Source organism: Miscanthus floridulus, chromosome 2 (assembly GCF_019320115.1).
Source record: "Miscanthus floridulus cultivar M001 chromosome 2, ASM1932011v1, whole genome shotgun sequence".
In the NCBI taxonomy this organism is placed as follows: Eukaryota; Viridiplantae; Streptophyta; class Magnoliopsida; order Poales; family Poaceae; genus Miscanthus; species Miscanthus floridulus.
The window spans coordinates 2,522,558-2,541,083 of NC_089581.1; the positions used below are offsets into that span (position 1 = coordinate 2,522,558).

Below are 18,526 nucleotides of genomic sequence, written 5' to 3' on the forward strand. Positions count from 1 at the left end.
GAAAAGAACTCGACTTCTTGGAAGAACTCTGAGGGTAATCCGAGTTGTTTTGGGTTGTGCTCTGGAATCTTGCCAAAAAAGAACTCGGTTTCTTGAAAGCACTCGGATAAAACTTCGCCTTGATGTTTGAATTCGAATCGGATACGAGTGGCCATGAAATCTGATTTGAATCGGATACTGTGAGCTGTGCGAATCTTCTGGTGAGCTGATCCGTTGTAGTTGGTGAAATATGAAATTCTTTATGATGATCTGGATCTTTGAGGAGATGGCCCTGAAGCTTGCCGTTGTTGTCTGCCTCGCAGAACCATGAGCCGAAGATGAAGGTTGACCCCGTCGGGAAGATTATGTTGTCGAGGTCCATCGAGTTTTCGGATGCAAAGTCGCCGAAAGCCCCTACCTGGCGCGCCAGCTGTCGATGTTTTACCACCGATAGCCTGCCACGGGGGTACCCGGGGCAGTATGTTCGGGCTTCGGCGTATGCCGAACTCGATGGTTAACGCAAGACACAGTCGATTTATCCTGGTTCAGGCCCTCGATCGTAGATTGAGTAATAACCTTACGTCCAATCGGCGTTAGCCTTTGCGTTGGATTGATTGTCAAGTGTTGTGTTGTACAATGGTCTGTCCCCTATCCCAGGAGTCCTGCCCTCCTTTATATAGTCAGGAGGCCAGAGTCCTAGTCCGTTTATAATGAGATTTCCTAGTAGGATTACTTAATAGCTATACTACTAAGATTACATGGGGAGAATCCTAGTTGGACTAGATATTCTCTCTCCCTTGCGGGGTATCCTGTGGGTCCCGCATCGACAAAGTCCCCGTCCAAACTTAAACTCCAAGCCCCCACACCTGAGTTCTGCACTCAGTGTGGTGCTTAGACCTCCACCATCCCTGCCTCCAATCAGTCGATCTAGAAAGAGAAGGAACCCACGATAAGAGAGCAACGAGCCTTCCCTGCTCTTATAAACAAGTATGTGCTTAGGATAATAAGTCTGTGACTTGATTAGAATCCAATGCAACGCCCGATCCTTAATCGACACAGGCGAAACAAGTGCAATTCGAGCCTCGCTCGAATGCCTAACCAAGTCCAGATCTAAAGTACCATTCCGCCCGATCTCCAATTATCATTCATATATATATATATATATATATATATATATTTCATGTGATAGTAATATAATAACAACAATCATATATTTTCTCTCTCTCGTTAGTGACAGGCAATCATTCGACTTCTATTGAAGTCCTGTAGCATAGCAATCTACACGATCCTATCATACTAGTAAGACTCATAGGATAAGTATATATATGCAAGTGGGTTTCATTCAACTCTTTAAACTTAATGCATAAGCATAAAATAAAGTGCAGAATAATAGGGGTTATACACCGGGTCTTGCCTGGGTAAGATATAACTAAGTTAGCTTTCATCTTGGTAACATGATCATCAAGTCACCATCTGCTTCTGTTACTCCAGATGACTCCGTGATCCAACATCGCTCCTATCATGAAATACGTGAATGCAACGTAGGGACGTAAATAATCCACGTCAACCGCAACTCTAAAATATGATTACATCTCGCAAACTAACGAGCTAGCTCTAATGACTAACATACTAAGTCATGTATCCTCGTTGTCAAGTGAGTCTCGTTTCTAGAAAAATGTTTTTGTTCTACAAACCCCAACTATTTTTTAACAATTGATTGATTAAATAAATATTTTTGTACTAGGGCTCATTTAGTTACCTTAACAAACTAATTTCTATGGAGCTACAAAAATTACAGTGAGCACCTAATAATGTTAGGAATCTACTATAAAAATTTTAGGGCCAGTACTACTACCAATTCAACACATAATTCCTACAAGTTCATGTTTTAACACTATTAAGTACCTCAAATTAATTATATAGCTCCTAAGAATATTATAAAAATATGTGAATAAAATATACTAGCAGATATATCATGATTTTAGGAACCTAACAAAATTGGTTTCACAATTTTTGGTCAGCTACACAAATTGATATTGAATTTACAAGTTTCTCTTATAACTAAATTAGAAAATGTTCGAGAAAATTAAAAGGCTGGTGGCCAAACGATTCGGCCCAGCAACCTAAACGGCCACGATGGGGAGCCCGCACATGTAGCAGGCTGGCCCAACAAGCGACCCACGATGGGGAGCCCATGCGCGCCCCGTACCTTTTGTAGAAAACCCTCAGCGTAATAGATTATCACGCGGCGTCATTGAGCACTAAGGACCCTAGATGTTTCCGCCCCCACAACGGGGAGGTCCCTGCTCTGCCCCGCGTTCGCCGGCATGGTGACCAGCGGTGTGGGTGGCTGCGCTAGGCACCCCGAGCTCGCTACCACGGGGGTAAGGAGCCAACCTTTGCCTACTGATAAGCACGCACTCTTAGGTAGTGGTAGGGAGCTTAACGGCACACTACCGAGGGCTGGCCTTGGTGATGGGTAGAGCCATGCCACGACGTGCTCATTTCGGTGACCTAAGGCTCTACCGAGGTGGTGGCGGTGATGGATGAGCACCCGAAGCTCACCCGAGTTCATGCTATGGTGGTGGTTGAGGCAGAGGAGCGATGAGGCGTCCTGGCCACGTGTGCCCACACCACACGATGGTGTGCTGAGCGTGACACCGGTACACCACCGCTCCGATGGTGGATTCCTAGGACAAAACAACACGAGCACCGAGCAGAGGGGGTCATGGCGAGTTTAGAGACAACACCAATTGGAGCTCTCTCCCCATGCATTAGGACTTACCCCCAGCCCATCTGTTGTAGTGGCTTTCATGGCCGGCGGTGAGAAAACACTAAATTGGCCATCGATAGAACTTGGCCGGGGATGAGGAAGATGGAGCGCCTAATTGACTTCCTAAGCCACTCTCATGCGTGAAGGCCTAGGGTGTAAATGCCTAGAGCTAGGTGGACCAGTGGGCAGCAGCACGATGCTCTAGCCAGGCTATGTCGTGAACAAGGCACATGAGCGGTTAAAACAGAGCGGCATGGCTTGGTTAGCAGCAGCACACACACATGCTCACAGGAGACAGGACCTATAAGATCGGTGCGGCATGTTTGAACCACAGGGACCGAACTCAAGCGGGGCTCACCCATGGTGGCTAGCGAGTCAAATCAAGGCACGACAGGGAAACACTGCCATTGCTTCTACGGTTGGCCACTGTTGTGACACGACGGCAGGGCTCCAAGGCACAAACGAGCGCGGTTGGTAGAATGAGGGGCGGAGCAAGCACCATGTCGATCCGACGGTGGCCACTAAGGCATTGGTGTGGCAGAACCACTAGAAATAACACACTTACAGAGGCACTCGTCTTCCACCAGATACTAAGCACCCCAAAAGCAAGCTATAGCAGGCGGTATTCGTCGGACACACCCCAAGGGAGAACTCGTAAGATCCACCTTTTCCCCCAAGGATCCAATAATGAGAATAAGTTACAATACTTAATCCATTATATACATCTGGTGTTCTTAAAAATTACATTATAACATTTGCAAAGTCAGAGTGCGGAATATTAAACAACAAAATTTAAAATAAACATCTAACAACAATGAACAAGGATCCGTTTGTGCCTACCAGAAGAATCCTTCACACAACGATACTCCTCAAGCATTACCTGCAATATGGGTAAATAAACCCTGAGTACATAATGTACTCGCAAGACTTATCCGACTAGTGTGAATAATTTCCTGACTCTAAGGGATATGTAAAGCTTTATGCTTTGCTGGTTTCCTTTTTGTAGAAAGCAATACTAATAGTGAGTCCTTATTTATGTTATTATTAGTAGCTATGATTAATTGATTATCTAGCCATTCTATGTAAGCACCTATTCTACTTTCAAGCAAGAGTTGAGCAATCAGTTCCATTTTATCACCTTTCATCTTTCAGTTCTTACTACGGTGCTAGAGTTTAGACAAGCCGTACCCAAGTATGTGCTCAGGATAATAAGTCTGTGACTTGCTTAGCGTCCAATGCAACGGCCGGTCCTTAACCAACATAGACAGGGAAAGACTGTAACCAAGCTATGCCCTGTTGGCCGTAGGGCACGATCTCTTACACCCACCAGTTCCCAAACCATATCTCTGTCTAATCACCATTTTTCCTTTCTACCACTTTATCAAGAGTGATCATAATTATCACATATTGTGAGTAACGGCAGGTTACTCATGCTACCGAAATCCTAAGCATAGCAACTACTCAACCTATACTAGTAGGACTCATAGATAGATATATTTTTGCATATAGTTTCCATAAAATGCCTGTAACGTAAATGCACATCATATATATATTCAGTGATCATTAAAAATATGGGTTATGCATCAGGGCTTGCCTTAGGCAGGCGGTGGGTCAACAAAGTCAGCACCAAAAGGCTTCAGGGCTCCCTCCTGCATGAGGATCTCTTCCTTGTACTCCTCAATGATCTCTTTATAGTCCTGTTCGTCCGCAGGCACAAACTCTATCAACTCGTGATCTACATGCATGAAATGATGATGCAATACATAGTAATACGACAATAGCAACTCTTAAAATAAAAATACATCTTGCAAACTACTAAGTGAGTCTACCGATTAAGGTGCTAAGTTACCATTAACAAGTATGAAGCATGACATATACTATCTTAACAACTAAAGGTATTCTTACTCTTAATACCGATTTACTCTACATATGCTAAAACAAGGAGTACTAGCTACTCTATTTATCCACCTACTCTAGGGCTACAAAAATTATAGTGCGTACATAATAATCTAATTAACCTACAATAAAAATTTCATGCCTAAAGCTACCATCAATTTGCCACAAAAAATTCCTAAAAATATTAAACTACATAATACTAAGCTTTCTAATTTGAATTTATGACCCTATCATTATCAAAGCTAACTGTAAACTAACTACACCAACAGATAGGTAGTATTTTTGTGAACCTAACAAATTTTGTTTCACCATTTTAGGACATCTATTGAATTTACTATTATTTTTCAAAGTTCTGCTCAAAACTAAATTGAATAAACATTCATAATCTCACTAGAAAATAGAAAACCTAATCTACCACATGGCCCAGAGCGCGAGCGGCTCGGCCCACTCTAGCACAGCACGTGTGTGCACGCGACGTGTCGCCGTGGCCCAACGTGGCTCAGCCCACGAATGGAAGACCCACGTGCACCGACTTTTATGCAAAAGAGGCCCCGACTTTCAACTAAATGAACTCGCAGTCCTTTCCACTATTCCCCTCTCTCACTGACACTCGCACTTAACCCCCTGGTTCACTTCGAATTCATGTTACAAAGTCCCTAGCCGGCACTCAACAGAGGCCACGGCATCTTCGACCAAATGCCGGTGAGCATGGGCATCCTCGGCCTCAACAAACACCTCCCTAGCACTCTACGAGTGAAGCGCAATCGATCGAGGTCTCAAGCACTAACACTATGTAGCATGTAGGTGTGGCCATGCGCCACGGCGGGGTCTGGCCATGGCAACACCGGCGCCGGCCCAAATCACCTTGCCCAACACTACCATCACTACCTAGACTCCATGCCTAGTGTACTGGTAACATCCTAGAGGTCCTAGATGTACCGGTTCTACTCCCAATCAAACCAGCCATGGACATAGCAGCAACATCATGCCCATCGACGGTGGCCACGCGCTTCGGTGAGCCTCAGCCCAAACTGACTCAACCAGCTACCCTAGTTGTAGTAGGGCCTTACCAGAGACACGTAGAACAGCTTGGATGAAGTCACGAGGCATGGCAAGGCTGTTGGCCATGCATGTGGGGTCACTCTAGTTCACGGCAAGCGCAACGACGACGTCCCCGGTGACCTGCTGCTCTGTCGGCGAAACTGTTACACGGGCAAGGCAACCAAGTCAACACGACACAAGGGAACCACTCAATTGAAACAATGGAGCATGAAGCGCCGCCCTAGCCGAGCACCCGCCTCGACGGCCATGGCGGACCACCGCGAGGAGAATGCTCCACATTACCTCACTGTAGGATGGAAGCTCACCGGGATGACTCCAATCGCTGGCTAACTAATAGGGCTAGTTGGGTGCACAGTTAATTGGAAAGAGGTGGACTATGCCAAGCTAATTCGATGGACGACGGTGTTTGGACTTAAGGGGTCGACAGCAGGGGAAAAGTACAATTGAAGCCCTGACACCGTACAACTACAATAGTGGCAAGCTTGGTGTGAAGCTAGACTCCAACTCGACCTCCAGAAGTGCGTAATTATGGAGATGGGCCAACTCTACGGGTTTGCCTTGGCACGGCTCGAACGGCCAGCACGACGGCATTCAAGGCGATGTGACGGGGAGCTTGGCGTGGTGCAGCCACTAATTGGGGAAGGATGGCAGCGCTACTATGAAGGCTCCATGTGCGTGTATGAGTCCAGCACGATGATGTGCGACCATAGCGTCACGACCCGCAAGACGACAGTGGCTCTGCACTGCACGCCGCAGTGACTAATGCCGGTCCGAGGAGGCAGCAGCGTGGCGACGCATGAGCGTGGACATGATGGCAAAGGTAGGTAGGGCAAGCCCACACATGTGCAACTGTGAAGATCAGCGGCAGCAATGACCGTGGACGCAGCTCGACGCGACATTGACAGCGACGGTGATGACGAGCAGAAAGCCCTGGCGGACACGACGATGGGCAGAGCGGCGCGGTAGCAGGAGGCCATGGCTAGTAGCATGGAGCCACACATGCGGGCATGCATGTGCATGGGCATCAGTGGCTGGCGCGGCAACACCGAGCACCAGGCAGGTTGACCGCGCCCAGGCGCTGGCACCATTCAAAAACATGACTTGCACACTTTTTAAAGCTGCTTAAATATCCAACCCGATGATCTAATTGCTAAACCAACTATTTAACGCTCGAGATGGGATGTCAAGTTACTAAAATGAACCCTAAAACCATGCTACTACTTAAACCATTTCTCCTATAAAAATTCCCAAACTTAGCTTCGTCTACACATTTTCTGACTTAAGAAAATGACTAAGTTCTTGTTCGGATTCGCGTCAACTTTGATTTCTAAGCTATTAAGTAATCTATCTAGCGAATCTCATTCTCAACCATAAGTATTTCATCGCCACCTACGAAATTTGTACTACAAACTTTATTAAAGTGCTAGGTATGCGTTCTATAGTATTTTCGTTCAAGAAAAATTCATTTAGAACTCTAAGCGATATAACGCGACATAAAATATAACATTCGTTTCGTGTTTCTGATAAACATTTTAAGTCATAAGAATTTATTTACACATTATATTTCATACATTTACACATAAGTATGATGCTCATATAGTGTTTTAGCAAAAGATTATATAGTGTAACACTAAGGGTGTTACAAATCTACCCCCTAAAATAAAATCTCAACCCGAGATTTCATGTGCCTAGTGTGGGAAAGGAGATAGGAAATACATTTCAACGTAGCAACTACCTATCAGAACCAGAGAGAAGGTGGGGGTAATGCTTTAAGATATAGCTCTCTTGTTCACACGTGGCCTCATCCTCAGAGTGGTTTTACCACTACACCTTGTAGAACTTCACCATATTGTTCCTTGTTACTCTTTTCTTTTCATCCAGGATTTTGACAGGGTGCTTAATATAAGTCAAATTAGGTTGGAGTGAAAGTCCTTCAATTTCTACAGCTTCATTAGGTACCCGTAAACATTTCTTCAACTGTGAGATATGAAACACATCGTGTACCATCGATAAAATATCGGGAAGCTAGAGACGGTAAGCAACTGGGCCACACTGCTTTAAAATTTTGTAAGGTCCCACGTATCGGGGAGCTAGCTTGCCATGGATACTAAACCGATGCACATCTCTAACGGGAGACACCTTGAGATACACATAATCCCCAACTACAAACTGTAAGGGTCTTCTTTGCTTGTCCGTATATGCTTTTTGTTGGCTCTGAGCTGCCTTTAAATGACTCTAAATAATAATGACTTGCTCTCGAGCCTCTTTGATGAAATCAAGCCCAAAATATCCACGATCTCCCACTTCAACCCAGTTAAGTGGCATCCTGCATTTCTTTCCATATAGAGCTTCAAATGGTGCTGTGCGAATGCTCTCTTGGTAGTTATTATTGTAAGAAAATTCAGCTAACTTCAGGTATCCATCCCACTTCTTGAAAAATAAATGGCACAAGCTCTCAACATATCCTCGAGCACCTGGTTCACCCTTTCAGTTTGACCATCAGTTTGTGGATTATATGCTGAGCTTCTAAGGAGGCGAGTAACAAGACAGTGCGACAGTTGCTCCTAGAAATGAGAGACAAAAACTATCCCTCTATCAGAGATGATAGTAAGGGGAACTCCGTGTAGGGTCATAATTCGATCAAAATATATCTCAGCATACTTCTTTGCTGTATATTTAGTGTCCACCGGAATAAAATGAGCTGACTTTGTGAGACGGATGACAATGACTCAAATAGAATCATAACCCTTGATGTGCGGGGTAAACCCACCATAAAGTCCATGGAGATATCTTTCCACTTCCAAATAGGAATGGACAAGGGCTGCAAATATACCAGAGTACGCATATGATCTGCTTTAACGCTCCCACAAGTGTCGCACTCCATGACGTATTGGGTGATATCCTGCTTCATGTTGGACCACCAGTACAAGTGGCGTAAATCATGGTACATCTTGTTGCTGCCAGGATAGATAGACAATTTTGAATGATGAGCTTCATTCAAAATATTCCTTTTTAGCTTCTCATTTGATGGAACCACCAATCTATCCTTATATCTCACTACTCCTTGCTCATCAATACTAAAGTGAGGACCACACCCTTCGGCGATTAATTTCTTAATGGGAGGAATTTTTAAAGTGTCTTATCTTTGCTCTAGAATAATTTGCTCCAGCAATTCTGAGGTCAAGGCAATATGAGCCATGTAACACCCTCGGTGTTACGTTGTACTGTTTTTGCTAAAACACTGCATGAGCATCATACTTGTGTGTTAAAGTGTATAATATAGGGTGTAAATCAATATACGACACTTGAAACATTTATCTGAAACAAGAAACAAGTGTTACATTTCATGCCGCGTTGTATCACTTAAGTTTCCAAATGAATTTTTATTGATCGAAAATGCTATGGAACGCATATGTGGAATGTTAGTAAAAGTTGTAGCATGAACTTCATAGGCGATGATGAAATACGTGCGGTCGACGACGGGGTTCGCTAGCTAGTGTATCAAGTAGCTTAGAAATGGAATTTGATGCAAAACCATTTGAAATTTAGTCGATTCTCGTAAGTTTAAAAATGGGTCGACGAAGCCATGTTCGATAATTTTTGTAGAACGATCGGGTTAAGTAGTGGTAAGATGTTTTGGCTTAGTATATTTTTATGAAAGTATTTTTCAAGACAAATCTATTCATATGGTTTTCATATTTTCAAATTCAACATCTTAAAAGTTATTCATGATTTATATTCTCAATGTTTGACTCAAGTCTTGTCCAAAACGACTTCCTTTACCAACCTGGACGGAGTATTAAACATAGATCATCTGTGATAGATGCTGATGCTGATGCTGATACTGATTTGTTGTGAGAGAAAAATATTATTCTATGGCTGAAAAGTAGTGCTGATAAGTTCAAAGGAATAGGACGATTGATTACAAAACTAATTATGCAGATGGAAACTAATTTACGAGACAAATATATTAAACCTAATTAGTTCATAATTTGACAATATAATGCTACAGTAATATATGCTAACGATAAATTAATTAGACTTAATAGATTCGTCTCACAAATTAATCTTTATCTATATAATTAGTTTTATAATTAACTACTATTTAGTCTGTCATAGTATCGGAACATTGGATGTGACCGGAACGATCTTTCTCTGCATCAAACACCCCGAGTCAATCAGTGTGTGCAGGCTATGGCTATTGTGATTTCGAGAAAAAAAAATGTGTAAAATAAAAAGAACGGCCCAAGAAAATGGCCCAGGAAAACCGGTCACGCCCTGCTGCTTCTCCCGTTGGCTCCCACGTGCGCTCTCTCTCTCTCTCTCGCTCTCTCTCTCGGCGACGACTGGGCCACCGCCGCGGCCGCCATACGTCCGGCGACAGGTCTTCCTGGGGCCCTTCGCCGGCGATGAGCACCCACCAGGTATGCCCAACCCCCTCCTCTCCCTTCTGCGCGGAACGGAGCACCCAAACCCTAACTTTAAGCTATTTGGTTATTTGGATATGCGGATCTGATCTCCGTAATTGCAAGTGTAGCGTGTCACTGTCATCATTGTAGTATTACGCCTGCTATAGCTTCGATTTCTTGCAAAATTCATCGGGTGTATCCATGTCCTTTACTGGGTGCGCCCCTGGCTGTACGCGTCGGGATCGGCTGTTCTGCGCTTCATTTCGGCGTGTGCTAGACATCGACATCGCAAAATGCTAATGAGCGTCTCTTCTTGCAGGCCAATACGCTGCGGTTGTACCTCACCTGCATCCGGAACACTTTGGAGGCGGCCATGTGCCTCCAGGTATTCCTTTTTTTCGCTTCAGCTCGAGGCTCCTCCTCCTGCTGCTGTTCCCTTCATCACGAGCCGACGAGCCTAACTTGGATGGTTTGCCCTTTTGTTTTGGTATCAGAATTTCCCTTGCCAAGAAGTCGAGAGGCACAACAAACCAGAGGTGGAGCTCAAGTAAGTCATGCTGCAAGCAGGCAATAGTGATTGTTCAGTGCTCCTGTTTTTTGGCGCGTGCGATTTGATTACGACCAGAGACTCCAATCAGTTGTTATTGTTAGTGCAATGGTAGACAGTTTGAGTACCAGGATTCCATGCTGGAAACTATTGCCGGTGCCATGTTACATTACGAAAAATGCTTCTCTTTCTTTTTCATCTTTGTTGCATTTCTCGGCTCTGATGCACTTTGATTTGAGTTGATGTTTTGCCTCCATGAACCTTGACATGCTATGTTTGCAAAAGCTAAAAGAAAAGCATGCCTATTGTCAGCTTCTTTGAGATGATATCCCTGTCTTTATTTTTTCTCTGTAACCACGAACTGTGCGTAAGCTTAATAATTCATACCCCATTCCATGTCGACTCCTATGAATAATAACACAATTCTTTTTTGCTTATGAATTTCCTAAAGGCTCATGCAAATATATCTTTTTGCCCTTACTAATCCATCTTCATTTTTATTCGTATTCACAGGACAAGCCCTGAACTTCTGCTGAATCCGGTGAGGGAGACTTCTTTGACAGTATCTTAAATTCAGTATACAATCCTTCATTATTGACCGTCATTTTCTTTTTGGAAACCATGTGTTCTAATATGTATGGGCTAACTAAACCCAACTAGGCAAAAAATGGAGAACTAATGATTGCAGTGCTGCCATTCTTAGTTGGAACAAGTGCGCTCTTATGATACTGTGCTAAGAATCCCGAGCAGCTCTGTTTCATAGTTAACATGCCTAAGTAAATTTAAGATTGATTACTCAATGCTGGATGTTGAAGGGTGGGTCTGGCGCAAGCGGTAGAGTCTTACCGCCTGTGACCGGAAGGTCCCGGGTTCGAGTCGCGGTCTCCTCGCATTGCATAGGCGAAGGTAAGGCTTGCCACTGACACCCTTCCCCAGACCCCGCACAGAGCGGGAGCTCTCTGCACTGGGTACACCCTTTACTCAATGCTGGATCTTCTTTTGACCTGCCATGGAATTTTCAGCGATTTATGGTTTTTTGGGAAAAAAAAAAGGGTCATCGATGTTGGTTGGAACAATTTTTTTACCAAGATATGTTGGTTGTTGTTGCCAAACCAATTAATTATCTGTTTGCTTGTAGATGTAACTTGCATGATCTCTTATGCTTATTTGGAAGAGATTTATAAGTTTTGTTAATATTTTGAGAATTGTGACTCACACTCCTACATTTATCTACAGGTACTGATATGCCGCAATGAAGCAGAAAAATGCTTGATAGAGACTTCAATCAACTCTATACGTATAAGCATGAAGGTACTGTGGAGAACTTTGTCGGATGTTTCAATGGTTATTGGGGTATCAGTGCTGCTATACATTTGACATATTATTTGGACGCTACTGTGATCTGACAGGTTAAGCAGGCAGATGAATTGGAGAACATTCTTGCCAAGAAGTTCCTTAGGTTTTTGTCAATGAGGGCAGAGGCATTCCAAGTGTTGAGGAGAAAGCCAGTTCAGGTATTACAGTTTCCAACTTACACTGATTACCTTGAGTAGTGTTTTATGTCTCCAGTAGGTCCCAGTAAACATGAACTATCTGTAAGGCACAGGGATACATTCATTGTGGACAACTGGATGATAGACCATATTTTTTCTGACCTTTGTTGTACTAGTTTTTTCTCTCTTCCTATCTTCTTGTATTCCCACGTAGAGATCAGTTTTATCAACATAACTGCTCATCCCTTCAGAAATCCAAATTGTTTACGACTAAACTGGTGGCTAATTATGCCTTATGTTTCAGGGCTATGATATCAGTTTCCTAATAACAAACTACCATTGTGAGGACATGCATAAACACAAGCTCATAGATTTCATCGTGCAATTTATGGAGGTAAGTTGACATGCATAAGCATAAGCATGGCCTTGAGTTTGTCGCTTTTACCTTAGGTTGATATATTCAAACACTGTATGTTGGCACACATATCCGCACTCACGTCATTCTGCTTACATGAACTCCAGGATATCGACAAGGAGATCAGTGAGTTGAAGCTGTCAGTAAACACTCGTGGCCGGCTAGTGGCGACTGAGTTCTTGAAGCAGTTCATATGACTCGGCCTTAGCAGTAGTCAGTGTTGATTGTCACGGCCTGTAACTAAGTTACTGTTCTGCAGCAGCTTAAGTTTTTTTTTTTAACTCAGATTTTTTGGTTGAGCAGGAGCTCCTGTAAATGCCTTGCAAAAGATGCATTCTTGGCGTTGGACCACCTGATCAGCAGCTGACAATTGCAGTATCAGGACGCATATAGCGAACTGTAATTGTTCATGTGAGCAAATCTTGTGTGTTTTCCTTTCACTTGAAAGGAGAGCTGATGTTGACTGCATTGTTCCCCTTGGCACGAAGCCATAACAGTGACTTCCCTATTCGGTGGTGCTCTGGATGGTTCCGGCTCCTTTGGGCACTATATCCATTTTGATCTCCTTTTTTTCCTCTCAAAATAAACTAGAAGCTGGTGAAGTTTTTTTTTTCCTTCAACAGTTTCGACCCCTTTGTGCACTACAAAAAGGAGAATAGGGGTGTTGCGTATGGGCAAAATTCTGTGGAGGCCAGAGCAGTGGCCGTCCATCCAATTCAGAAAATCAGAAGTACGACGATTGACTTAACCTAAATTCAAAAGTTCAATCGTTTTTTCAGGCCAGTTTGGTTCATGCACGCTTCAATCCCAGGACACAGCTCCTCTTCGTTCTCAAATCACGACCTGCCTAACATGCCACTCCATTTTTTTCAAGCACGTTCTGGTTGGCTTCACTACCAACGAAATTCCTCAAGTACGTCCCATCGTTCCTAGCTCTTACATCATGTACCTCCATCCATCCAAAAAGGAAGAATCAGAAACTCTAAAATACACACTGCATCCATACATCAACAAATCATAATTTAGGAACAACATGGACACCAAGAATCACATGGACAGGCCGAAATTTAGAACCGCGGCATGTAATCATTCAGAACCGGGCAAGTCTTGGCTATCTGGCGCCATCTGGTAAGAGTCTTGCTAAAAAAACAACTGAAGCTGCATGTACCAAGCTCCTAGCTTAGCCTCTGCTAAGTAGCTGAGTCTGCAGAATCTGGTTGTCTTCCAGCAACCGGTCGTACTCCAGGAGCAGCTCCTCCGACTGCTTCTGCAGCGCGTTGACATGGGCCTCTGCTACCGATGCCTTCCTCTCGTGCTCTTCGGTCTCAGATTTCAGCTTCTTCATGCTCTCATTCAGCTTCGCAATCTCTCGCTGAAGCTTCTTTGTTTCGCTGGAGGATTTCTCCTCCTTTTCGCGGAGGGACCGGTTCTCCATCTGAAGTTTCTCAACTTCCTCTCTGGATGTGCTGGATGTTTTCCTCAGTATCATCAGCTTTCGGAGGTAGTGGTGCAACCGGTCGATTACAAATGCAAGGAATAGCGTGTATCCTACAAGGAGAAAGGAAATGTATGAGAACACCATGCCAGATTTAATTATTTAAGAGATTATACGTTACTTTTCTGAAAGGGAAAACAGCATTGTGCTGGGCTAAAATGCATGTGTTCGACATCCACATCAAAGTACAGGTCCAATGGGAACTTCAAATATCCTCTGAGACCTACTTTTACCATTTTTTGTAGGAATCTCTCTCTGATAAACGAAAAGTTAAAAAGGAAAAAAGAAAGAGAAGGCTAGATTGAAAGGAATAGTGTGTATCCTACAAGGAGAAAGAAGATGTATGAGAAACAAAATGCCACATTTAATTATTAAAGAGATTATACGTTACTTTTCAGAAAGGGAAAACAACATTGTGTAGGGCTAAAAATGTATATGTTCGATATCCCCATCAAAGTATAGGTTCAATGGTAACTTCCAATATCCTCTAAGGCCTACTTTTGCCATTTTAGGTATGATCTCTCTATGATAAACGAAAAGTTAAAAAAAGAAAAGTAAAGAAAGAGAAGACTATGGGTCTGTTCGGGAGACATTCTCTGCAGCAGCAGTTGCAGCTCACTCTCACAGGTTACTATGCTATTATTGTACAAACAGCAAGTAGCTCAAGCCAACATAGCCTATATTGAACCAACAGCTTCAAAAAAGTCAGAGAGTATTCTGCTTAAACCATGCTGTCAGTCACTTTATTGCCATGGACCCGCTTGTGTGCTGGAGCATTGGTCATAAGTGCAATTTGTGAATTAATATCTGAACATGCAGACAATCTACCTTTACAATTGTACACTTGTACCCTGTGGATCTACAACTTCACAACTACATAGACCAATATCAACTCTATTTTTTTTTTCTCAAACATGAAGGAGAGTTGCGTATCTTTGTATTTAAGAGAGGAAAAAACAGTTCGTTACAAAATTAACCTCCTTACTCCGGATCGGTAGCTAAATAAGCACAGTATCCCCATAAACAGGTAGAAATTTATTCCATGCCTTAGCATTCGCAATACATACAAATACAAATATATCAAAATAATATTAAGTCACCAACCAGCTTTGGATATAAGTGCATGGAAATCGACAATCCACGTGTCCAAACCATGACCTAAGCTATCAGTCCCCTTTTGCTGTTATTATTACTACTACAATTACTATACCTAATTTCTCTTTTGTATTATTTTAGCAGATCCTAAATTGTCACGTATGAAACAGATTCTCAAAACCAATACTGAAGCTTCTCTATTAATTCCCCCCAAACGCCACACTTTTTTTAGCTTGCGCATCATAAATCTTAAAGAGTAAGTTATAACTGAGATTACTAACCCAAGCGTGCCATAAAGGTACTTAACTGAGATCACTAACTAAAGCAAACAGTACTAAGTAATTACAAAGGGTGTAGATTTGGTTTGGGGGACAAAACGTTACATTGAGAACTCACCTTATCTGGTATCTCCTTAACATTACAGAGTAAGACAGTACCCTTCCTATATTCTACATACAAACTCATGTCCTTATTCTAGCCTTCTATTTCAAAGACAACATTTGAAGTCTTAAATCTTTATCAGACACCCTAGAAAACTTGGAACTGACAGTAAGCAGGAAGTCATCCATACCAAGAACTTGTACAAAGATGCTACTTGATGTATTGCACTAAAGCAAAACAAATTTGCCACTGGATAACATATTTTCCTTTGGAGGGTAAGGATAGCTTACTTTCATTTTCAGCTAAAATGACTATTGTCAAAATTCCAACAAAACAGAACAATGACCGAAAATAAAAAATTATTACTACAATGGGAGCAAGAAACAACAATCATTGCAATGCAACCCAATGGGAGTTCTTATAATATTCTAATAGACTATTATAACCTACTATTCTTGAACAGTTGACTCTCCAGGTAAACAAAGGAGGTGCCCACTGTCTACTGCTACTACTAAACAGTGTTTAATAAAAGCACCAATCCTTAATGGTAAAGTAAGACTCTAGTAATCTAGATTTCAGACTCGGCAAGACCTTGGGTCCAATCCAAAATGTGGATCACAGAGCCTGCAATTTCTGCCCTTCGAGAATGAGCTCTAAATTGGCAACTGAATCCAGAAACATTGGGTGTTAGGTTTCTACCTTGTCTACCACCCCCGCACTTAAGCAACAATCAGCCAATCACTACTGCGTCAAAGCATCCATACCACTAGTCCATTAATCTTCTAAAAAAACTACTTGCCAATTACAAATGAACTAAGCTACTGACATTATGCCGCGAGTTAGGAATAACCAAGGACGGACGGAGTCGGAATGCTCACCGATGAGGGATGCCTCGAGGAGGTGCGTCCTCCAGAGCACCTGGTCCATGGGGCTGACGGTGCCGAGCTTGAGCCCCCTATTCTGGATCTTGAGGATGCTGGCGACGTTGGACATGAGGATGACAGAGAGCGTGCACGCCAGCGTCTTGACGGTGGCCGGGCCCTTGCCCGTCTTCACCTGGTCCACGCCGCGCATCGCCAGCTCCCGCAGCGGGCCGACCTTCACCATGAGGAGCAGCGCCACCGCGCCCTCCGCGAACAGCACGAGGAACAGCAGATGAATCATATCGACCGGCCGCCGCCGTTCCTCCCTCCCGAAATCTGCTACGATTCTTCGACCGGACCTTGGTCCAGAAAAAAAAAAAAGGCGGCGGGGTTTCAGCGAAACAGCCGGCCTCGCTTCCTTCCTTTCTTCAGCGCCCAGCTTAGGAATGGAATGGCGGTGTGGCACAGGAGCGGAGGTTTGCGGCGGCGGAAAAATCAGAAATTTGGTGGGGGGTGAGATTGGAGACGGGCAGGGAATGAAATCGCCATCTTTTCTTGGCCTGCGAAAAGGTGAGCCGTCAGCAGTCAGAATGCCTGACCAGACCGAGAAGGAAAAGGGGAAGCAAGCGGAAATTTTCCCAGAGGAATAACGAAAGGAGCAGCTCACCTTGCCCCAAAACCTGGCGAAGAACTCGGAGCAATCAACGAGGACTAGGGATGATGCTAAAAGAAAGTCTGAAAGGGGATCGAAAGGCGAAGCGTTAGAGCAAAAGACGGCGGCGAAAGGCGACGGGAGGGGAGGGGAGGGAGGCGCGCACCGTGCAGGCGCGGGGTAGGGAGAGATTGGGGGGAGCGGGAGTGAGAGAGCGTTCGAGTCTTTTCTTTTCTTTTTGATTAACAATGGCGCTTAGCACGCAACCCCGAAATTCTCCCCCGACATCCTTTCTTCCGGTTCGCTTGGTCTGTAAGACATTTTTTTTAACAGCAACGGTACTGTTAATAATGGCTTATCAGCCAAGCAAACAGAGCATCTGCTTTCAAGGGATTTTAGCCTTTTTACTACTTTGTCATGTCATGTAAAAATTGGATGCAATTTATTTTCTTTCTTAAATGGAGAATGGATGGAATTTAATTATCTATTTTGGCCTTTTCACTACTACTATTTAGTGTTCCCGTCGGCAGGGAAAAAAAGGGGGGGATTTTGTGGGCTAAAAGATAGGGATTTGTTTCACTGAAAATCTTCAGTTTGGATTCCGGTACAGCAGTGACCATTTTACTGTATTTATTTTATTCTAGTATATGAGAGTGGGTGTATTGATTCTGTAAACGTGGCCGTATGGGAATTTGCAGTGCATGACAGCGGAATTGATCAATTCGTCGCTATTACTAGTGGTAGTTTATAGTCAACACCCTGTAGTCTCATGTTATTACGAGCATTGGTCCATTCTTGTACCCTCGTGTGGTGATGTCGTTGGGACTTTTTTTTAATAAATCATAGTAGTAGAGAAGCATACGTTCATATACATGTATATACACTCGTCGTTATGAATATATGTGTGCACGGCTTACTCAATACTCATATGATCACGTCCAAAGAGCTAAGTCGACAAATTTTAAAATTGACGAGGTCACCGCGGATCTCATCGTCGACTGGAACATTGGCTACTGTTGGGTCTTGTTTAGATTGTAAGTTTTTTTACTTTCTCTTCATCATATTAAATCTTTGGACACATGCATGGAGTATTAAATGTAGATAAAAAAATAACTAATTACACAGTTTGATTGTAAATTACGAGACGAATCTTTTAAGTCTAGTTAGGCCATGATTGGACAATAATTGTCAAATACAAATAAAAATGCTACAGTACCAAATACTGATTCGTAACCTCAATCTAAATCAGGCGCTATCAAATTGTAAAGTTGTGACAACCTAACGAGTGGTAGTGGCTAGTACTAGGAATACTATTAGATTAGCTCATCTGACCTGGAGAACATGCTTGGCCTCTCAGACCTTTTGGGTTCCAGCATTTTTATACCAGTGTTAAACATCATCCCATCTGAATAATAAACTGAATTTAATGCTGGGCCAGTCGGCCCGGCACCCAGTGCTGCTAATAG

At 43.3% G+C, this 18,526-nt stretch overlaps 2 protein-coding genes across 4 annotated transcripts; one reads left to right on the forward strand and one right to left on the reverse strand.

Moving 5' to 3' along the window:
- Positions 1 to 9,984: 9,984 nt before the first annotated feature.
- LOC136537633 (actin-related protein 2/3 complex subunit 4) lies at positions 9,985 to 13,082 on the forward strand. Of its 2 annotated transcripts, XM_066529583.1 has the most exons (9): positions 9,985 to 10,134; positions 10,439 to 10,504; positions 10,614 to 10,666; positions 11,180 to 11,207; positions 11,903 to 11,977; positions 12,076 to 12,180; positions 12,464 to 12,553; positions 12,682 to 12,787; positions 12,878 to 13,082. In XM_066529583.1, the coding sequence occupies exons 1-8, from the start codon at positions 10,120 to 10,122 to the stop codon at positions 12,769 to 12,771; spliced, it is 522 nt and encodes a 173-aa protein (XP_066385680.1). In that variant the 5' UTR covers positions 9,985 to 10,119; the 3' UTR covers positions 12,772 to 12,787; positions 12,878 to 13,082. The 2 variants fall into 2 exon arrangements, with proteins under 2 accessions (XP_066385680.1, XP_066385679.1); XM_066529582.1 differs by having other exon boundaries at positions 12,682 to 13,082.
- A 331-nt stretch (positions 13,083 to 13,413) lies between these two features.
- Positions 13,414 to 17,271, reverse strand: LOC136537634 (uncharacterized). 2 transcript variants are annotated; one of them, XM_066529587.1, is made up of 4 exons: positions 17,227 to 17,271; positions 17,076 to 17,143; positions 16,424 to 16,968; positions 13,414 to 14,122 (listed from the first exon to the last, which is right to left on the reverse strand). In XM_066529587.1, the coding sequence occupies exons 3-4, from the start codon at positions 16,707 to 16,709 to the stop codon at positions 13,755 to 13,757; spliced, it is 654 nt and encodes a 217-aa protein (XP_066385684.1). In that variant the 5' UTR covers positions 16,710 to 16,968; positions 17,076 to 17,143; positions 17,227 to 17,271; the 3' UTR covers positions 13,414 to 13,754. The 2 variants fall into 2 exon arrangements, with proteins under 2 accessions (XP_066385684.1, XP_066385681.1); XM_066529584.1 differs by having other exon boundaries at positions 17,076 to 17,268.
- Positions 17,272 to 18,526: the final 1,255 nt, after the last annotated feature.